The sequence below is a fragment of the Moschus berezovskii genome, chromosome 22 (genome assembly GCF_049115385.1).
Source record: "Moschus berezovskii isolate FMDL1 chromosome 22, NW_MosBer_1.0, whole genome shotgun sequence".
Classification (NCBI taxonomy): domain Eukaryota; kingdom Metazoa; phylum Chordata; class Mammalia; order Artiodactyla; family Moschidae; genus Moschus; species Moschus berezovskii.
The window spans coordinates 8,443,522-8,459,755 of NC_142481.1; the positions used below are offsets into that span (position 1 = coordinate 8,443,522).

At 50.4% G+C, this 16,234-nt stretch overlaps 2 protein-coding genes across 2 annotated transcripts; one reads left to right on the forward strand and one right to left on the reverse strand.

Moving 5' to 3' along the window:
- Positions 1 to 10,486: 10,486 nt before the first annotated feature.
- FGF21 (fibroblast growth factor 21) lies at positions 10,487 to 12,589 on the reverse strand. The gene is made up of 3 exons (XM_088830137.1): positions 11,632 to 12,589; positions 11,399 to 11,502; positions 10,487 to 10,800 (listed from the first exon to the last, which is right to left on the reverse strand). The coding sequence occupies exons 1-3, from the start codon at positions 11,864 to 11,866 to the stop codon at positions 10,510 to 10,512; spliced, it is 630 nt and encodes a 209-aa protein (XP_088686263.1). The 5' UTR covers positions 11,867 to 12,589; the 3' UTR covers positions 10,487 to 10,509.
- Positions 12,590 to 13,589: 1,000 nt separating this feature from the next.
- Positions 13,590 to 15,982, forward strand: FUT1 (fucosyltransferase 1 (H blood group)). Its single transcript, XM_088830133.1, has 3 exons — positions 13,590 to 13,913; positions 14,159 to 14,334; positions 14,883 to 15,982. The coding sequence occupies exon 3, from the start codon at positions 14,885 to 14,887 to the stop codon at positions 15,980 to 15,982; it is 1,098 nt and encodes a 365-aa protein (XP_088686259.1). The 5' UTR covers positions 13,590 to 13,913; positions 14,159 to 14,334; positions 14,883 to 14,884.
- The last annotated feature ends 252 nt before the right edge of the window (positions 15,983 to 16,234 follow it).

A 16,234-nucleotide genomic window follows, 5' to 3' on the forward strand; every position in this document is an offset into this window, starting at 1 on the left:
CTCGATCGCCGAAGGTAGAGAAAAGTCTGAGCAGCAACGAGGACCTAGCACAGCCAAAATTAAATAAATGAAATCATGTATAAAAGAAAGCACAGCTGTCATGAGCCTGCGTTCCTGCCCCTCTTTCTCTCTGATGACTGAACTTTCTATGAAAGGAAAATGAAAATTGGTTGCATAAACCATTGACATTTCAGAGCTTATATGCCTCGGTGATTAATCTTGCTTTCACTAACTACTGGCATCAGTTGCCAAAGGAACAAGGTGTGGAAGTTTAAAGAGAACACAGCACTCTGTGACTTTACCCTGTGCATATATAACTTTGATTAAAGAATAAACATGCAGTTACACTCAAAAAATAAGTATGAACAAAGGAGAATAAAGACAGCCCCACAGGGACTTCCCTGGCAGTCCAGTGGTTCGGGGGAGTGGGTTTGATCTTTGATGGGGCAACTAAGATCCCACATGCCTCTCAGCATAGCCAAAAAGAAAGAAAGAAAACCCCATAAACCCAATAGAAGGGAGGAAGAGAAAAAATAACATGCTGGATAAACTCCAAATGGATCTAAGTTATCAAGGTAACATATGAAAGCATCAAAGCCTTTATCACCTGAATATGGAGAAAATCTTTGAACTAGGACTCAAAATCCAGAAGCCTGAAAGAAAGCACTGATACATTTAAATGCATGAAACAGGATCAGGTGTTCCTCCTCTTCTCTCTCCTTTTCTTCCTGAACAATACAGCCCTAAGGCTGTTATTTGAGGCAGGCAAGGCGGGGCTGGGGACAATGGCCAGCATAGGGGCCTTAGAGGAGTGAGCAGGGGGGTATCTATGAGCAACTCAGCCCAGGGGGAGGATCCGAGTGGGAGATGTGCTAGGAGAGGGGGCCCTCCGTCTTGGGGAGTAAAAGCCCCAGCTGGGTGATAAGGGTGGGGGTGGAAGGGTGAGGGAAGGGACGGGTAGAGTACAGGGGAGCTGATGAAGAAATAAGGGGATTTCCCTGGTGGTCCAGTGGTTAGGACTCCACGCTCTCACTGCTGAGGGGCCAGGGGTTCAATCCCTGGTAGGGGAACTAAATCCCATGAACCATGAGGCATGGTAAAAAAAAAAAAAGTTAAAAACTTGAAAGTCGGATGAGGGGTAGGGTATGTGAATGGCTTCAAAGTATCTCTCTACAGAATTCTCATTAGTCACAGCAGGAGAAGAGGAGAAACTGCAATTTGTAAGGCTGTCAGATGCCACCTTCGCGTGAAGGAAATACCAGGTCTATGCAGAGAAGGAGAAATCGGGAGCCCCTGATATGCAATGAGAACAGACCACATCAGCAGTTTTGCTGCTGGGGAATTTGATCCGGAGGAAACATCAGACAAACTCCCGGTGAGGGAGATTACACAAGATAACTGGCTTCTAGTCTTCAAAAATGTCAAGGTCAGGAGACACTGAAGAGCTGTTCTTTGCTGGGAGAGCTGACACCAGCAGCAGTGCAGGGTTCTGAATTTCCCTCTCCTGCCATAAAGGGTATTATTGGAGCAATTGCGTCCCAGCTGGCTCAGTGATTAAGAATCTATCTGCAAGGCAGGAGACAAGGTTTCGATCCCTGGTTGGGGAAGATCCCCTGTAGAAGGGCATGGCAACCCACTCCAGTATTCTTGCCTGGAGAATCCCATGGACAGAGGAGCCTGGCTGGCTGCAGTCCACGGGGTCACAAAAGACTCGGACACAACTTAGCGACTAAACAACACCAACACTGGGGCAATTGGCGAGCCTTGAATGAGGTCTGAAGACTCCAGGATAGAAAGCTGTTATTCTGTGGTTGTGCTATGGTTCTTAGGAGAATGACTGCAAGAAATACAAGTTCCGGCATATTATTAGTGTGATGATGAGACCTCAAGTGACTGAGTTATGTGCAAATGGTTTTGGAAAATAAGAGCTGCTTGTACTGTACTTCCAACATTTGGTGTAAATTTGTGATTGTGTCAAAGTTGAGAAAAATATTGGTTGTTTTTTTTTTTTAAAGAACAAACCTTGTGTGGTAAATGAAAACACCTTCTGTGAAACTCAAAAGGTAAATAACAAATGGGGAGATATATTTACAACTCGTACTGATTTTTAATTACAAAGAACTATGGAAATCATTTCTGCTAAGACTCCATGCTCCCAATGTAGGGGACAGTGTTTGATCCCTGGTCAGGGAACTAGATCCCATTTACTGCAACTAAGAGTTCGCATGCCACAACTAAAGATCTTGCTTGCTATAATTAATACCCGGCGCAGCCAAGTTAAAATAAAAATCATTATGAGAAAGACCAACAACCCATTACAAATACAGGCAAAAGATAAATACACAAAATTCCCTGAAAAGGAAATTAAAATGGCTTGTAAATCTATGCAAGGATGCTTGACCTCACTGACAAAAAGAGAAACGCAAACAGCTAAGTACCATTTCTGTGTTTCAGATTGTCAAAACTCCTAAAGTCTGATAACACACTTTATGGGGGAAAAGGAACACATGGCAAACTCACGCTGCTTTTATAGAGGGTAAGTTGGCAATGTCTGTAACACTGCAACTAGATTTATCCTTTGGTTTGGAGGATTTAGCTTACAAGCTGGCTGTATGTATATATGTGTGTGTGTATGTTTTATATATATATATATATACCAAATGAAGTTTTTACAAGGTTGTAAATGGTTGCATTCTTTGATATGGCAGGTGATTAGGAACAGCTCAAGTACCCATCAAAAGGAAGCAGATTTGTGGTCCATGTAAGCAGTGTAATTCTATGTGGCTGTATAAAAGATGAAAAGCTCTCTAGGCATCCATACAGAAAGAGTTCCACGTATTGTGATAGGTGAAAAAAAATCAGGGGCCAAAAAGGATTCTTAGTATTTGGGGTGTTTTATGAGAAAAAGGGGCTTCCCAGGTGGCACTAGTGGTAAAGAACCTGCCTGCCAATGCAGGAAATGTAAGAGACAAGGGTTCAAACCCTGGGTTGGGAAGATCCCCTGGAGAAGGGAATGGCAACCCGCTCCAGTATCCCTGCCTGGAGAATCCCATGGACAGAGGAGCCTGGTGGGCTACAGTCCATGAGATTGCAAAGAGCTGGACTAAATCACCATGCGAGCTCTAGTCCACCTCCTGACACGTTCAGAAATACTGACTCTTGACACTATATTGTCTGTCTGGGCATGGAAATTAAGGATCACGTTTTATTTCCTGTGGTCATGACCAGCATTGTTCCACTTTATCTTGAAGTAATGCTTGCTGTGTAAAAGTCTGAGGCCATGCTTCTTTTAGTTTCTCCTGGTAAATTACATTTAGCAGTTCTTTTTTTTTTTCTCAATTTGACTGCCTTGGCTCTGTCTCAGCACATACAGGTTGTGTCACGCGGGACCTTTATGTTGAGGTGCACGGACTCTTTTGTGGCTTCAGTAGTTTCGGCACTTGGGCTTAGTTGCATGTGAGATCTTAGTTCCCCCTACCAGGGATCGAACCTACATCACCTGCTTTGAAAGGCGGACTCTTTATCACTGAGCCACCTGGGAAACCTGCAGCGAGTCCTATTTTGTTCGTTTCTAAACCTGCCTGATCTTTTAATAATGCCGTGACTTTCCTCATTTATGATCCTTTTTTTAAAAAAAAAAGTCTTTAGACATTTGAACATACTCATTTTGCAGTTGTTAATATTGTCCATCTTAAGCTTTCTTAGAGAGATAAGCTGTGACTTCAACATTAACCAAAGGCTTTCAATCAAACTGAAACCCCAGACCAGGTTTCTTGGTCTGCTGAGGAAAACAGAAGCCTCTCCAGGTATTTAAAATACAGGGAATTTATTAAGGTGAATTGGCTACACACGTACTAGGAGGCTGAAAGAACCAGACATGATCCCTGAGGTAACAGGGGCAATCGTGACCAGAAGTAGCTCAGAATCCTGGGGCTGTGGGTTCCCCGGCAACTCAGATGGTAAAGAACCCGCCTGCAATGTGGGAGCCCCAGGCTCTTTCCCTGGGTAGGGAAGATCCCCTGGAGGAGGAAATGGCTACCCACTCCAGTATTCTTGCTGCAGAAATCCATGGACAGAGGAGCCTGGCAGGCTACAGTCCATGGGGTCGCAAAGAGTCAGACAGGATTGAGGGAGCAACATCAACACATCTGGGGCTGCAGGAGCTCAGAGGATAGGTAGAACTGTCTACCTATCCAGGGTAGAACTCAGACCTCTGGGCAGGGGGCTCCAGGCAGCTGGTGCTCTGGCCCATGGATGATAATACCTCTGTCCAAAGAAACTGGAAATCTCCGTGCAGCCAGCTGTGGGTGGACGTGCCAGAAGTAACTGGTAGCACGAGCCCTTGTTGCCTGTGGCTGTTGGCGAGATGCAGGCTGGAGCTTGGAGCGAGTGAAGGGAAGTTCCTTAGCCTCTCCTCCTGCCTCCTGCTCTCCTGCCAGGTCCTTCCCGCCACTCTGGTCAGTTTCTGAAGGGATCACAGAATGAGAAGGTGAGATTCACGCTACAGAGACAGCCTCCCCAGAACAAATGGAGGGAAAAGTCTCACCCTGCATGCAAAACAAAGAGGAAGTATTCCACACATTTAATGGGGCAGGCTCCAGGACAAACAGCCGCTAAATAACCTTGGCCTATTAAACCGACAACAACTCTTAGGACACGTTGTTCGGGCTGTTCTACAAGGCGGTGACACTCTGAACAAACAGCGGTGGGAAGTTAATCAGGATCACCCAAGTCAATTTCCTAACTCTGGCGGTCATGTGGTCACAACAAAGTCTAATTGTCCTGGAACTCAGGCTTGGTGTGAGAGTCAATTTTGGAAGAGACCCCAGGCCTGAATCTTCAGCCATCAAAACTGTTAACCCAGGTGGTAGACAGGCAAAGCTTAACTTTCTGGTAGGTAAGAAATATCACAGGTAAGTATCACAACTGTGGAATTAGGACTTCCCTGGTGGTCCAGTGGTTGAGAATCTGCCTGCCAATGCGGGAGACGTGGGTTTGATCCCTGGTCGAGAAGCAGATCTCACATGCTCCGGGGCAACTAAACCCAAGTAGCCCAATAAGCTCCAGTAGCCCAAGACTACTGAGCCTGTGCTCTGCAACACGGAAAGCCCGAGGGCCTCTGGGAAGACCCAGTAGAGGCCAAATAAATAAAATAAATTTTAAACGGTTGTTGAATCAAAATCTTTGATTAAAATTGAAGCACCGAAGAAACACATGTATATCCATAATATAAATATGACATAAAAATATTTGCAACCAGTTTTTAAAAATCAATTTATTTTCAGTTGCTTTGGGTCTCCGTTTCTGAGTGCGGGCTTTGTCTAGTTGCGACCATTGGGGATGCCTCTCTAGTTGCGGTACTGGGGCTTCTCATTGCAGTGGATTCTCTTGTTGCAAAGCACGGGCTGTAGAGAGCAGGCTCAGTGGTTGTGACCTGTGGGCTTAGTTGGCCTCTGAGATCTTCCTGGACCAGGGATCGAAGTTGAGTCCCCTGTATTGGCAGGGAGATTCTTAACCACTGAACCACCAGGGAAGTCCTGCAACCAGTTTAAGCAAACTGATGAATGTGATCATCACTGTTCTATTTGTGGGTCTTTAAAGGTATTTACAGTGTTTATGAGAATCCGCTATATTAGACTTGTGAAATATATGCTCCAGATGATATTATTCTGGGCTGCTCTTGCCTTCTGAGAGGGACTACATTCTGCCTAGGGAATGTTTCTCTCTTTCAATAAACCTGCTTTCACTTGGAAAAATAAAAAGATTGTATGGCTCTTGTGCTTCTCTTCAAAGTTCTAGGTTCATTTAAGGGATTCTGAGGTCCCAGATTTGTAAAGTTTGTTTATTAAATTTGCAATCCTTGTTCAAATGTTTTGGGAAGTCTGAAATTGTGAAACTGGCGGCTTGCTATTTTTAGGTTTCAGAGTAGTCGGTGAATGTTTAGAGGAAAGTTGATGGTTTGAAAATTAATTAATCATTACCCCCAGACCAAATAGTTGTGAATATTTGTGCCCGTACACAAAAGTTCTTCTGGCATTAAAAGATATCATCACAATCATGTCAGCAAACGGTGCTGGGAAAACTGGATGCCCACGTGCAAAAGAATGAAGTTGGACTCTAACCACTTACAAGCGTACAGTTCAGTGGCTGTCAGTGCATTCACACTGTTATGCAACCATCCCCATCAGCCATCTTCAGAACCTGATTTCATTACTGTAACTCTGAGCCCATGAAACAACTCCCCACCCCCGCTGCCCCTGGCTGCCACCATTCTACTTCCTGTTTCTACAGATTTGGCTATTTCAGGTACCTCTTTATCATGGGATCATGCAGAACCTATCCTTGTGTGGCTTTTTTCACTTAGTAAAATGTTTTCAAGACCCATCCATGTTTGGCATGCTTCAGAATCCCCTTCCTTTTCAAGGCTGAATAATATTCCATTGCATGTGGGTTGGTGGGATTTTAAACTTTCAGTAATGTGGTCTGCCTTTGTGCCTCGCCTTGAAAACATGTCCTGTCACAGAATCAGAGATGCCGGGGACCCACGTGGCGGTTCACACTCTCACGTGTCGTGTCACATCTTTCTTTCATTTTCTTTCCCCCTTCTGTCTCTCTCCCTCTTCTGTCACCTCTGCTTTCACTTCTTCTACTTTCTTTCTCTCTCCCTCTCCCTCCATCCTTCCCGTCTTTCCTTCCTTCCAATCCTTCTTTCTTTCACAGGTGGGATGGGGAGAGGACCTGAAAATTTCTCTTTCTTCTTAGAAGCGGCATCAAAGGATGTTTGGAAAGAGGTCAGATAGCAGTGGAGGCTATAAATAGCATGGGTTTCTCTTGGGGTGGGACTGGGAGTAACTTTTACCTGATAGAATCTTGAATTTATAGCAAGTTTCAAGTTGCAGATAAAGAGCAACATAGGAGCAGGGGCTTAAGGGGCACATACTACTATGAATAAAACAAATAATCTGCAAGAAAGTACTGTATAACATGGAGAACACAGCCAATATTTTATCATAGGAAATGAAATCTATCCTTTAAAAATTGTGAATCATTATCTTGCACACTTGAAACTTATATTGTACATCAACTATATCTCAATAAAAAAAAAAGCCTTGTACAAAGAACTCATATAATCTTAACGAGGCTCCCCAAATTATCGCTGTTCCTGTTCCTTTTTGCTTTTGAGAAAGCAGGCATTCACTCTCTGTGTCTATATATTATTATGTGTTTACCTTTCCAGAAATATTTGAGAAAGCACTGGAGATACCATGCCCCTTTGTCCCAGAGTACTTTAGTGTGTATTTGCTCAGAACAAAGACATCCTGCATAATAACCACAGTACAAAAATCAAAACCAGAAAATGTTAACATGGATAAATTACTACTTTCTAAAGGACAGAACTCACTCAAGTGTCATCGAGAGCCTTGTTAACATCCAGGACGACACCTGATTGTGCAGCCAACTGCATTTCCTTGTGCTGACTCTGATCTCTCTTCATGTAAATAGTTCTCCCACCTTCTTCTTGACCTTGACATTTTCCCAGAGTCAAGGCCACTTGTTTTAGCAGAAGGTCGCCGATTGGAGTTTGTTTGATGTTTCCCCGTGTTTAGATTCGGGTTAGAGTTTCTTAATCTTCCCAAATTCCACCCCTCCCCCCAGGAAAAACAAACCATGGGAGAGCCAGTAGGAGAACAGAAGCTCACAAACAACACTTTTCACAAAACCAGCAGACAGTGGAGCCCCAGGAACCCTGAAATATGAGGGGGCGGTGGAGCCAAACCAGTGCCAGTACAGGAAGAAAAGCAAAAGTGCTGTGAATTTCCTGGGACTCCCTGGTGGTCCAGTGGTTAAGAATCCACATTGCAGGACCTCCCTCAGGGTTCAGGCGTTATGAATCCGCCTGCCAGTGCAGAGGACACGGGTTCCATCCCTGGTTCGGGAAGATTCCACCTGCTGTGGGGCGACTGAGCTCACGTGCCATGGAACCCGTGTTGTGCAACAAGAGAAGTCATCAGAATGAGAAGCCCCTGCACCCCACGACGAGTAGCCCCTGCTCGCTGCAACTAGTGAAAGCTTGCACGCAGCAATGAAGACCCAAGGCAACCAAAAATATAAACAAATACCAAAGAAAAGCATCCACATTATTCCAGTGCAGGGGATGTGGGTTCAGTTCCTGGTTGGGGAACAAAGACCCTATATGCCGTAGAGCAGTTAAGCCTCCGGGCTGTGACTACTGAGCCCGCGTGCCACCACAGCACAGCCCAAACAAAAGCAAACACACTGGAAACCCCATACAAACAAAAATAAAACAAAATTGGAAATTTCCCCCCAGTCCTCACCCCTAGAGAAGAAGTTGCCCTCTTGGCAGAGAACTTGGTGAGATAATCTGAGAACAGTATTGTGTGTGTGTGTGTGTGTGCGCGCGCGCGCGTGCGCGCGCACAGCTCCACATATTCCAATTAGTAGTTGGATATCAGACGCTATGGGAAGGTTGAAAGATGCTGGGGTGGTCTGGGTCCTCAGAGATCACAGAATTACTCCAGGGAATCTCTTTTGGAAGAACAAAGCTCCATAGTTGGGAAAAAAAAATTACCCTTGAAATCTACTGACAGATAACATTGTATGAATTTAAGGAATACAACCTGTTAGTTTGATACATTTATATCTTGCAATATGAGTGCTATTTAGTTTGATACATTTATATCTTGCAATATGAGTGCTATTGTAGTGATAATTATCACCTATCATATGACAGTTTTCTTTTGAGTACTTGGACAAAGCTCGATTCTTGTGAAAACTACTGGAAGCAAAATCCAGATTGATTTTGGCAGGAACTTCAAAGGAGAGAGAAGGTTCAGGTATGGGTGGGGAAGTAAATAGAGGAGGTATAGCTCTCTCTTTGAAATATTGGCTGTGTGGCTGTGCTGAAAGATTACATTTTTTCATACTCTCTGAAAACAGCAAAGCGTGAACTCTAACAGTGAGGCTAGGAAAGTTATCCTGGGCCACCCCACTCCCTACATAGCGAATCCTTAAATGTACATTCATGAGAGGGGCTTTCCTGATGGCTCAGAGTGTAAAGAATCTGTCTGCAATGCAGGAGACATGTGAGATGTAATTTCAATCCCTGGGTCAGGAAGATCCCTTGGAGGAAGAAATGGCAATTCACTCCAGTATTCTTGCCTGTGAAATCCCATAGACAGAGGAGCCTAGGGTGATGGGGTGGGGGTGGGAGTGAGGTGGGGGAGGGTGGGGCTACAGTCCATGGGGTTGCAAAGAATCGGACACAACTGAGTGACTAACACTTTCCTGCTTCAGGACCATAACTCCTGTGAGGTTGCAGTGATCAGTCAGAAACCTGGGACCCCACCAAAGCTGACCCAGCCTTTCTTCACCCCTTCCCCGGCTGACCCTCAGTGTTTGGCTCCACTAAGGCGTTCCCCAGAGACTCTGGACTATCCTTGCCCTTTGACAGGACAGTATTTGTTATTCTTCCCTCATCCCTCTCCCTGACCCCAACCACGTGTTTGTGTTGTGGAACTATTTCTCTGCAGTAACTCAATAATGGGACATTTTAAAAAATGGCACAAGCAGACCCACACCCTCATGGGATATGTAGTTTTTTTGGGGTTCACTTAGCACTAGGGATGATCCTAGGAAGTGTAGTCTAAACCTTTGTCTTCACGTCTTTTCTAACTGGAAAATAGCTTGAGGAGCAATACGGAAATCTAGATGGTGGAAGGGAAGTGGGGTGGGCAACTTGCTCACTGAGATTGGATCCTGTGACAGTCATTCCTCTCCAAGGTCCATAAGCATCTGGATGGAAGCATTTAGATCCTCAAGTCCTTTTTCTGAGATCCAGGGCTCTCAATCTCCAGTCCCTCCTCTCTCAGACCAGGATGCCCAGATTCCCCTGCTCTCCTGGGATCCAGGTGTCCAGATGTCCAGCCCTCTGAATCCTCAGGACCCAAAAGGGCCTTCCTAGCACCGATTGTATCTCCAGAATCCAAGAGTCCTTGCCCTAGCCCTGAGGAGCATTCTTAGTGCTAAATGAACCCCCCCTCCCCGCCAAAACTACATCTCCCATAAGGATGCGGGTCCACTTGTGCCATTGTTAAAAATGTCCCCGTTATTGAGTTAGGCAGAGAAATAGTTCCACAACACAAACACGTGGTTGGGGTCAGGGAGAAGGGTGAGGAAAGAATAACAAATACTGTCCTGTCAAAGGGCAAAGATAGTCCAGAGTCTCTGGGGACGCCTTAGTGGAGCAAAACACTGAGGCTCGGCTGGGGAAGCGGTGCAGAAAGGCTGGGACCTTCTCATAGCGTGGCTGGCAATGGAGGGACAAGGAGAGAAGCAGAAGCAGACTCCCATTTTCTCCCTCAAACAGACAAACTCACTCTGATCCTCCTCTTAGACTCTTTATTATCTCAAGTAAGAAAAATAAAAAAATAAATAAGATAAATAATGCAATAAATAAAGAGGAGACCCAGTACTACACAGCGGGCGTCTTCAAGAAGTGTAGCTGGGGCTTCGGCCATACGAGGGTCCCACCATATTCAGGGGATCCGAGGAGCCCACGTCGGGAGGCTCGGGGGCCAAGATCCCTGGAGGATCCGGGGGCGCCGGGGGCAGGCCCGGCAGCGGCAGGAAGCGAGCAGGTCCCCGCGCGGCCGGGTCCCGGTTGGACGAACGCTGGGGGGGCAGGCGGAGTGGAAGGCCCAGGGTCTCCGACTGGTAGACGTTGTATCCGTCTTCAAGAAGCAGCTCCCGGAAGCTGCAGGCTTTGGGGTCAAAGTGCAGCTGCGGGGATGAGAGTCAGGTCAGAGATGTGGGGGTTCCGATACCCCCTTGCTCCTGCAGGACCCCCAGCCCCTTCCTCCCAGACTCAAAACCACGGAGGCAGGTCCCTCCTTTACCCCTAGGTGGCGCTGCGAGGCCCACGCACTTCCCCGCCCCCTACTTCACAGAGAAGAATATTCCAGCCCAGGGATCAGGGGAGGCTCTCTAAATCCTGGCAGGGGCATCTGGCTAGCACCCAAGGTCATGTTCACTTTACAGGCCATCGATTCCTGGAGCGACCCTTCGACCAGCATGAGCCAGGCCTGTGGGAACCCGTGTGGTCAGCTCAGGCTAGGAGTCACAAGACTTGGCCTCCCGGGTCATTGTCATTCACGGGCCTTGTGACTTGGGGCCAGTGGTCGCCCTGGCAGAGCCTCAGTTTCTTCTTGTGAACGCTGGTGATCACAGCGCCCTCCTCTGGGGATTGTGGCCAGGTTTGGGGCATGCAGACAACGTCAAACCAAGCCTGACCAACATCAAAGGTGCAAGCTGGTCCCTCAGATTGCGAGGATGGGGAGAGGAAGGCTGGAGGGCAAGGACCGGGGTCCTGGAAACTCACCGATCCATACAGCTTCCCATCCGGCCCCTGGCACAGAAACCTGGATGTTTGAACTCCCAAGATCTGAATGACGCCTGGCTTCAGGGCTTTTAGCTCCAAGAGACCTGAGGGGAGAAAGTGGTCAGGGGCTCAGAAAGCCTTTGCCCATCCCCCTCCTCCCCCAGACTCAGGAGTCCAGGCCCCAATTACCTCATACTTCAGGATCGAGCCCTACCTCCCACACACATACTCACTTTCGGGGCTCTGGCGGGCCGCCCCCACCACTGTGCCATCAGCCCTGATCTCCAGGTGGGCCTCTGTCTCCTGGGCATCATCTGTGTAGAGGTACCGCTGGCGGACTTGGCCCCCAAACTGGAGGAGGGGGCTGGAGTCTGGAATGGGATGCCCCTGGCAAGTTCCTAGCAGGAGGACAGCCAGCACAGGGACCCACAGTCCCAAGTTTTTGAACTTGGCCTCGTCCCAGCCCATCAGTGGCTCACGTCCTCAGGTGGGGTCTGGGGTCTGGGGTTTGAAGAGCTGAATGGTCTAGATCCTGTTTCGGACCCCAGTTGCCCTGGAGAGCAGGTTCTCAGATGGCTGCTTCAGTAGCCTGGGTCCCCTTGCATGTGGATTCACAGCTGACCGGACACCCAGATCTCTTGGGATGGATGCAGACACTCCAGAATTTATATCCAGACAGACCCGCCCCATCACCTTCCCGACGCCTGACCCGTGATATTTGACCCACTTGGCAGATGCTAGGATTCCACGGTGTCCAGGTCAACCTGGACGGATGATGCAATCGGGGGTCCTTCCAGCTGGGGGCCTGGCCTCCACCATCTGAGGCACCAGGGGGATAGAAACCTGATGAACTGGGACCTGGGTGACAGCAGCTAGAGGGCCCAGACTGTTTGGCCTGAGGGAGGAGGGAGCTGGGGTTTCAGGCTCCGGGGTCTGAGGAAGGAAGAAGCTGGGGAGCTTGACTCTGCAGCCTGAGCAGGAAGGGAACAGAGACCCGCCTTTTTGGCTAACTGAGGCAGATCATGCCCCACAACTGGAATTTCCTCATCTCACCTGAAGTTCTGGGTTTTCTGAGGTTTGCTGATCATCAGGAAAACAGCTAGCCCCACAGGATCAAAGCGTCCTCCTCAAGGAAACAAGTGTCATCATCTGGAAGTTACAAGACAAGCTCCTGAGTAACTGCAGCCCAGGCATTCATGCCCCGAAACATCCCAGCCTCCTCCTCCTGATGCAATCCTGATGTTTCTTTCACCACAGACGCTACCCAGGATCAGACAGGTGCCCTCAAAATCGCCTGGGGAAGCGGGGGGGGGGGGGATGGTGAGAGTCTTTGACTCAGAGTTGGCAGATGACCTAGGCTGTGCAGGGAGAAGTTGGACCCAAGATCCCAAGGGGAATGAAAGGGTGAGCAATTTCCTGGAAACGAAGAGTGCAAGGTCCGTGGTAAAGACCACCTCCCAGGTGGCTCTGTGGTAAAGAATTGGCCTGCCAATGCAGGAGATGCAGGAGACACGGGTTTGATCCCTGGGTCTGGCAGATTCCCTGGAAGAGAAAATGGCATCCCACTCCAGTTTTCTTGCCTGGGAGGTCCCATGGACAGAGGAGCCTGGCGGGCTGCAGTCCATGGGGTAGCACACGCCTCAGCAACTGAGCAACAGCAACAAGGGTACTAGAGTCTGATCTGACTGCGGGGGTGAGTGGAGAGCCCAGATTTCTCAGTCTGAGGAGGGGCTGGGGGCTGGGGAGTCCTGGATCTGGAGAAATTATGATCACATCTCTGGAGAGTCAAGTCCAATCCCTGGGTCTTTGATTTCTTGAATGGCAATAGTCAGACCACTTCGGCCACGGGTGGGATGGGCGCGGGTGAGGAGCAACCGTCGACAGGGGAAATGGCTTCAGGTCTGTAGGAAGAGCCCAGCGTTTGTTCCTTGAAGAGGCCCGCTGCGACCTCTGAGGCAGGCAGGGAGGAGAAACTATTCTAGTTCTGCTTTCTCCGTTCCTGACCTCAGGAGAGGCGGGACGTGCCCTTCTAGAAAGTAGAGTCATGCGCCGGATACTAAGATTCCCTCGAAAAGACAGCCTGGGACTCTGGAATTTGCGAGTGCAGGGGGGCGGGGGCGGGATCAGCGGCCCCCGGGGGCCGTGGGGACACGTTCCGGCCGGAGGCTCTCACGCCCGGATCCTGAGAGCTGGAGGAGGCTTTGCATCCGCGCGTGGAACAGCCTGGCGACCAGGTTCTCCACCCACGCACCCGCCCCCATTCCTCGGGGGAGCACGCGGCAGGGGGCCGAGGATCGCGCTCGCCGGCGGCGCCAGGATGCCCGGGCCAGCCCCAGGCGCCCGGGCGTGGCCGGACTCGGAGCATCCAGGAACACAGGTTCACATCCAGGGTGGTGAACGCAGACACCGGAGTGGAAGAGGGAGAGGTCGACGGACCGGAGCATCCGGATCCAGCATGGCAGTTGCAAGCTAGATCTCAGTGTCCACGAAAAGATGCGGCTGCCAGGGAGGCCAGGTAGGCTGCCGGGGCTGGAGGTGAGAGTGGGGGTGGGGGGAGCGGGCTGAGGCGCAGGTTCTCCAGGTCCTGGGAGGGCAGGGGGCGGGGGCTGCCGTTCCGGACTTGCGGAGCCGGAGCTCGGCGCCAGGGATGGGGCGGGGCGCTGCCTCTCTGAGCTACCTGCCCGGCCGGGGAAGGACGAAGGCAGTGATTCTCGGAGCCGCGCCCACTCTCCTACCTCTCTCCTCCCGGAACCTTCGCAGCCAGTCGCGGGAGGAGGCGCGGAGAGGGAGGCCCGTCGGGTCTGGGAACCTGGAGTCCAGGTTTCCGAGGAGCGGGGCGGAGGTGGGCCCTCCGCGGGATGTGGTCTGCGCTTGCAGCCGGAGCGCTCCGTTCAAGCCCAAGCCGACTGTGGGTCCGCCTCTCGCCAGGAGCTCAGGTGAGTGAGAAATGCGGATGCCTCGGACCCAGGAGTCGGGCCCTCAGTCCCAAGAGGTGCACCCCCAACCTCTAACCCCCTACGGCACCCGGGAGTCTCCTCCACCCCCGACCCCCCAACTCCTGCTCCTCCAGGAATCAAGGTCCCTCCCATCCAGGCCTGGGCCTCCTGCCGCTCACGTTCTACTTGATGGTCGCTTCCTGTCACCTCCGTGGTGGCGTCTGCCCCTCGCACACAGGTACACCGAGAAAGGAGTTGGGGGCAACAGTGCCCCACGTCAGGGCACCCGAGACACTGAGATTCCCAGATATGGGGACAAGCTGGTGGCTCCTGGATCACTGTCATTTTGGAAGCCACTAATTTTCACCGCCTTCCATTCCTGGAAATTCCAAGGCCTTAGCTCTTCCTCACTCAGATCCAAGAGCCCTGATTCCTTTCACCCTCAAGCCCGGGAGTTCAAACTCGTTGTTTCTTGTTCCCTCAGCCCTCTCTTCCCCGATGGTCATTCTCAAGCTCTAATATCCTCATCTACTATTCTTGTCCTGCAGCCATGTGGGCTCCCAGCCACCGTCACCTCTGTCTGATCTTCCTGCTAGCCTGTGTTTCTGCCTGCGTCTTCTTCCTCCTCATCCACCAAAACCTCTTTCACAGTGGCTTAGACTTGTCCCTGCTGTGTCCAGACCGTAGCCGGGTGACCTCCCCTGTGGCCATCCTCTGCCTGTCGGGCACACCGATGAACCCCAATGCCACCTTTTCGTGTCCCAAGCCTCCTGCCTCCGTCTCAGGAACTTGGACTATCGACCCCAAAGGCCGCTTTGGGAACCAGATGGGGCAGTACGCCACGCTGCTGGCCCTGGCCCAGCTCAATGGCCGCCAGGCCTTCATCCAGCCCTCCATGCACGCCGTCCTGGCCCCCGTGTTCCGCATCACGCTGCCCGTGCTGGCGCCCGAGGTGGACAGGCATGCTCCTTGGCAGGAGCTGGAGCTTCATGACTGGATGTCGGAGGAGTACGCCCACTTGAAGGAGCCCTGGCTGAAGCTCACGGGCTTCCCCTGCTCCTGGACCTTCTTCCATCACCTCCGGGAGCAGATCCGCAGTGAGTTCACCCTTCATGAGCATCTGCGGCAGGAGGCGCAGCGTTCACTGAGTGGGCTCCGCTTCCCCCGCACCGGGGATCGCCCAAGCACCTTCGTGGGTGTCCACGTGCGCCGCGGGGACTACCTCCAGGTGATGCCCCTCCACTGGAAGGGTGTGGTGGGGGACCGCGCTTACCTCCAACAGGCTATGGACTGGTTCCGGGCCCGGTACGAAGCCCCCATCTTTGTGGTCACTAGCAACGGCATGGAGTGGTGCCGGGAAAACATTGACACCTCCCTGGGGGATGTGATCTTCGCCGGAGATGGGCAGGAGGGTGCGCCCGACAAAGACTTTGCGCTGCTCACACAATGCAACCACACCATCATGACCATTGGCACGTTTGGCTTCTGGGCCGCCTACCTGGCTGGTGGAGACACTGTCTACCTGGCCAACTTCACCCTGCCTGATTCCAGCTTCCTGAAGATCTTTAAACCTGAGGCTGCCTTCCTGCCTGAGTGGGTGGGCATTAACGCGGACTTGTCTCCGCTCCAAATGAAGGCTGAGTCTTGAGGAACAGGGAGACTTTCTGAAATAGCCTGATCTTGAGGAACAGGGAGACTTTCTGAAATAGCCTGATCCACGTATGGCCAATGGTATGCCTCTCTGGAAGCCCAGAAGATTCTAGAGAAGCTTGTGGTCCTGCAGGTGGTGGACACCCATTTCTAGAGTCATTCTAGTTGGCTAGACTTGGAGAAAAGGGGCATGGATGATTTCTGCCACTGCTGGAACACTCTAGAATCAATGGAAAACCTTTGCATGGTG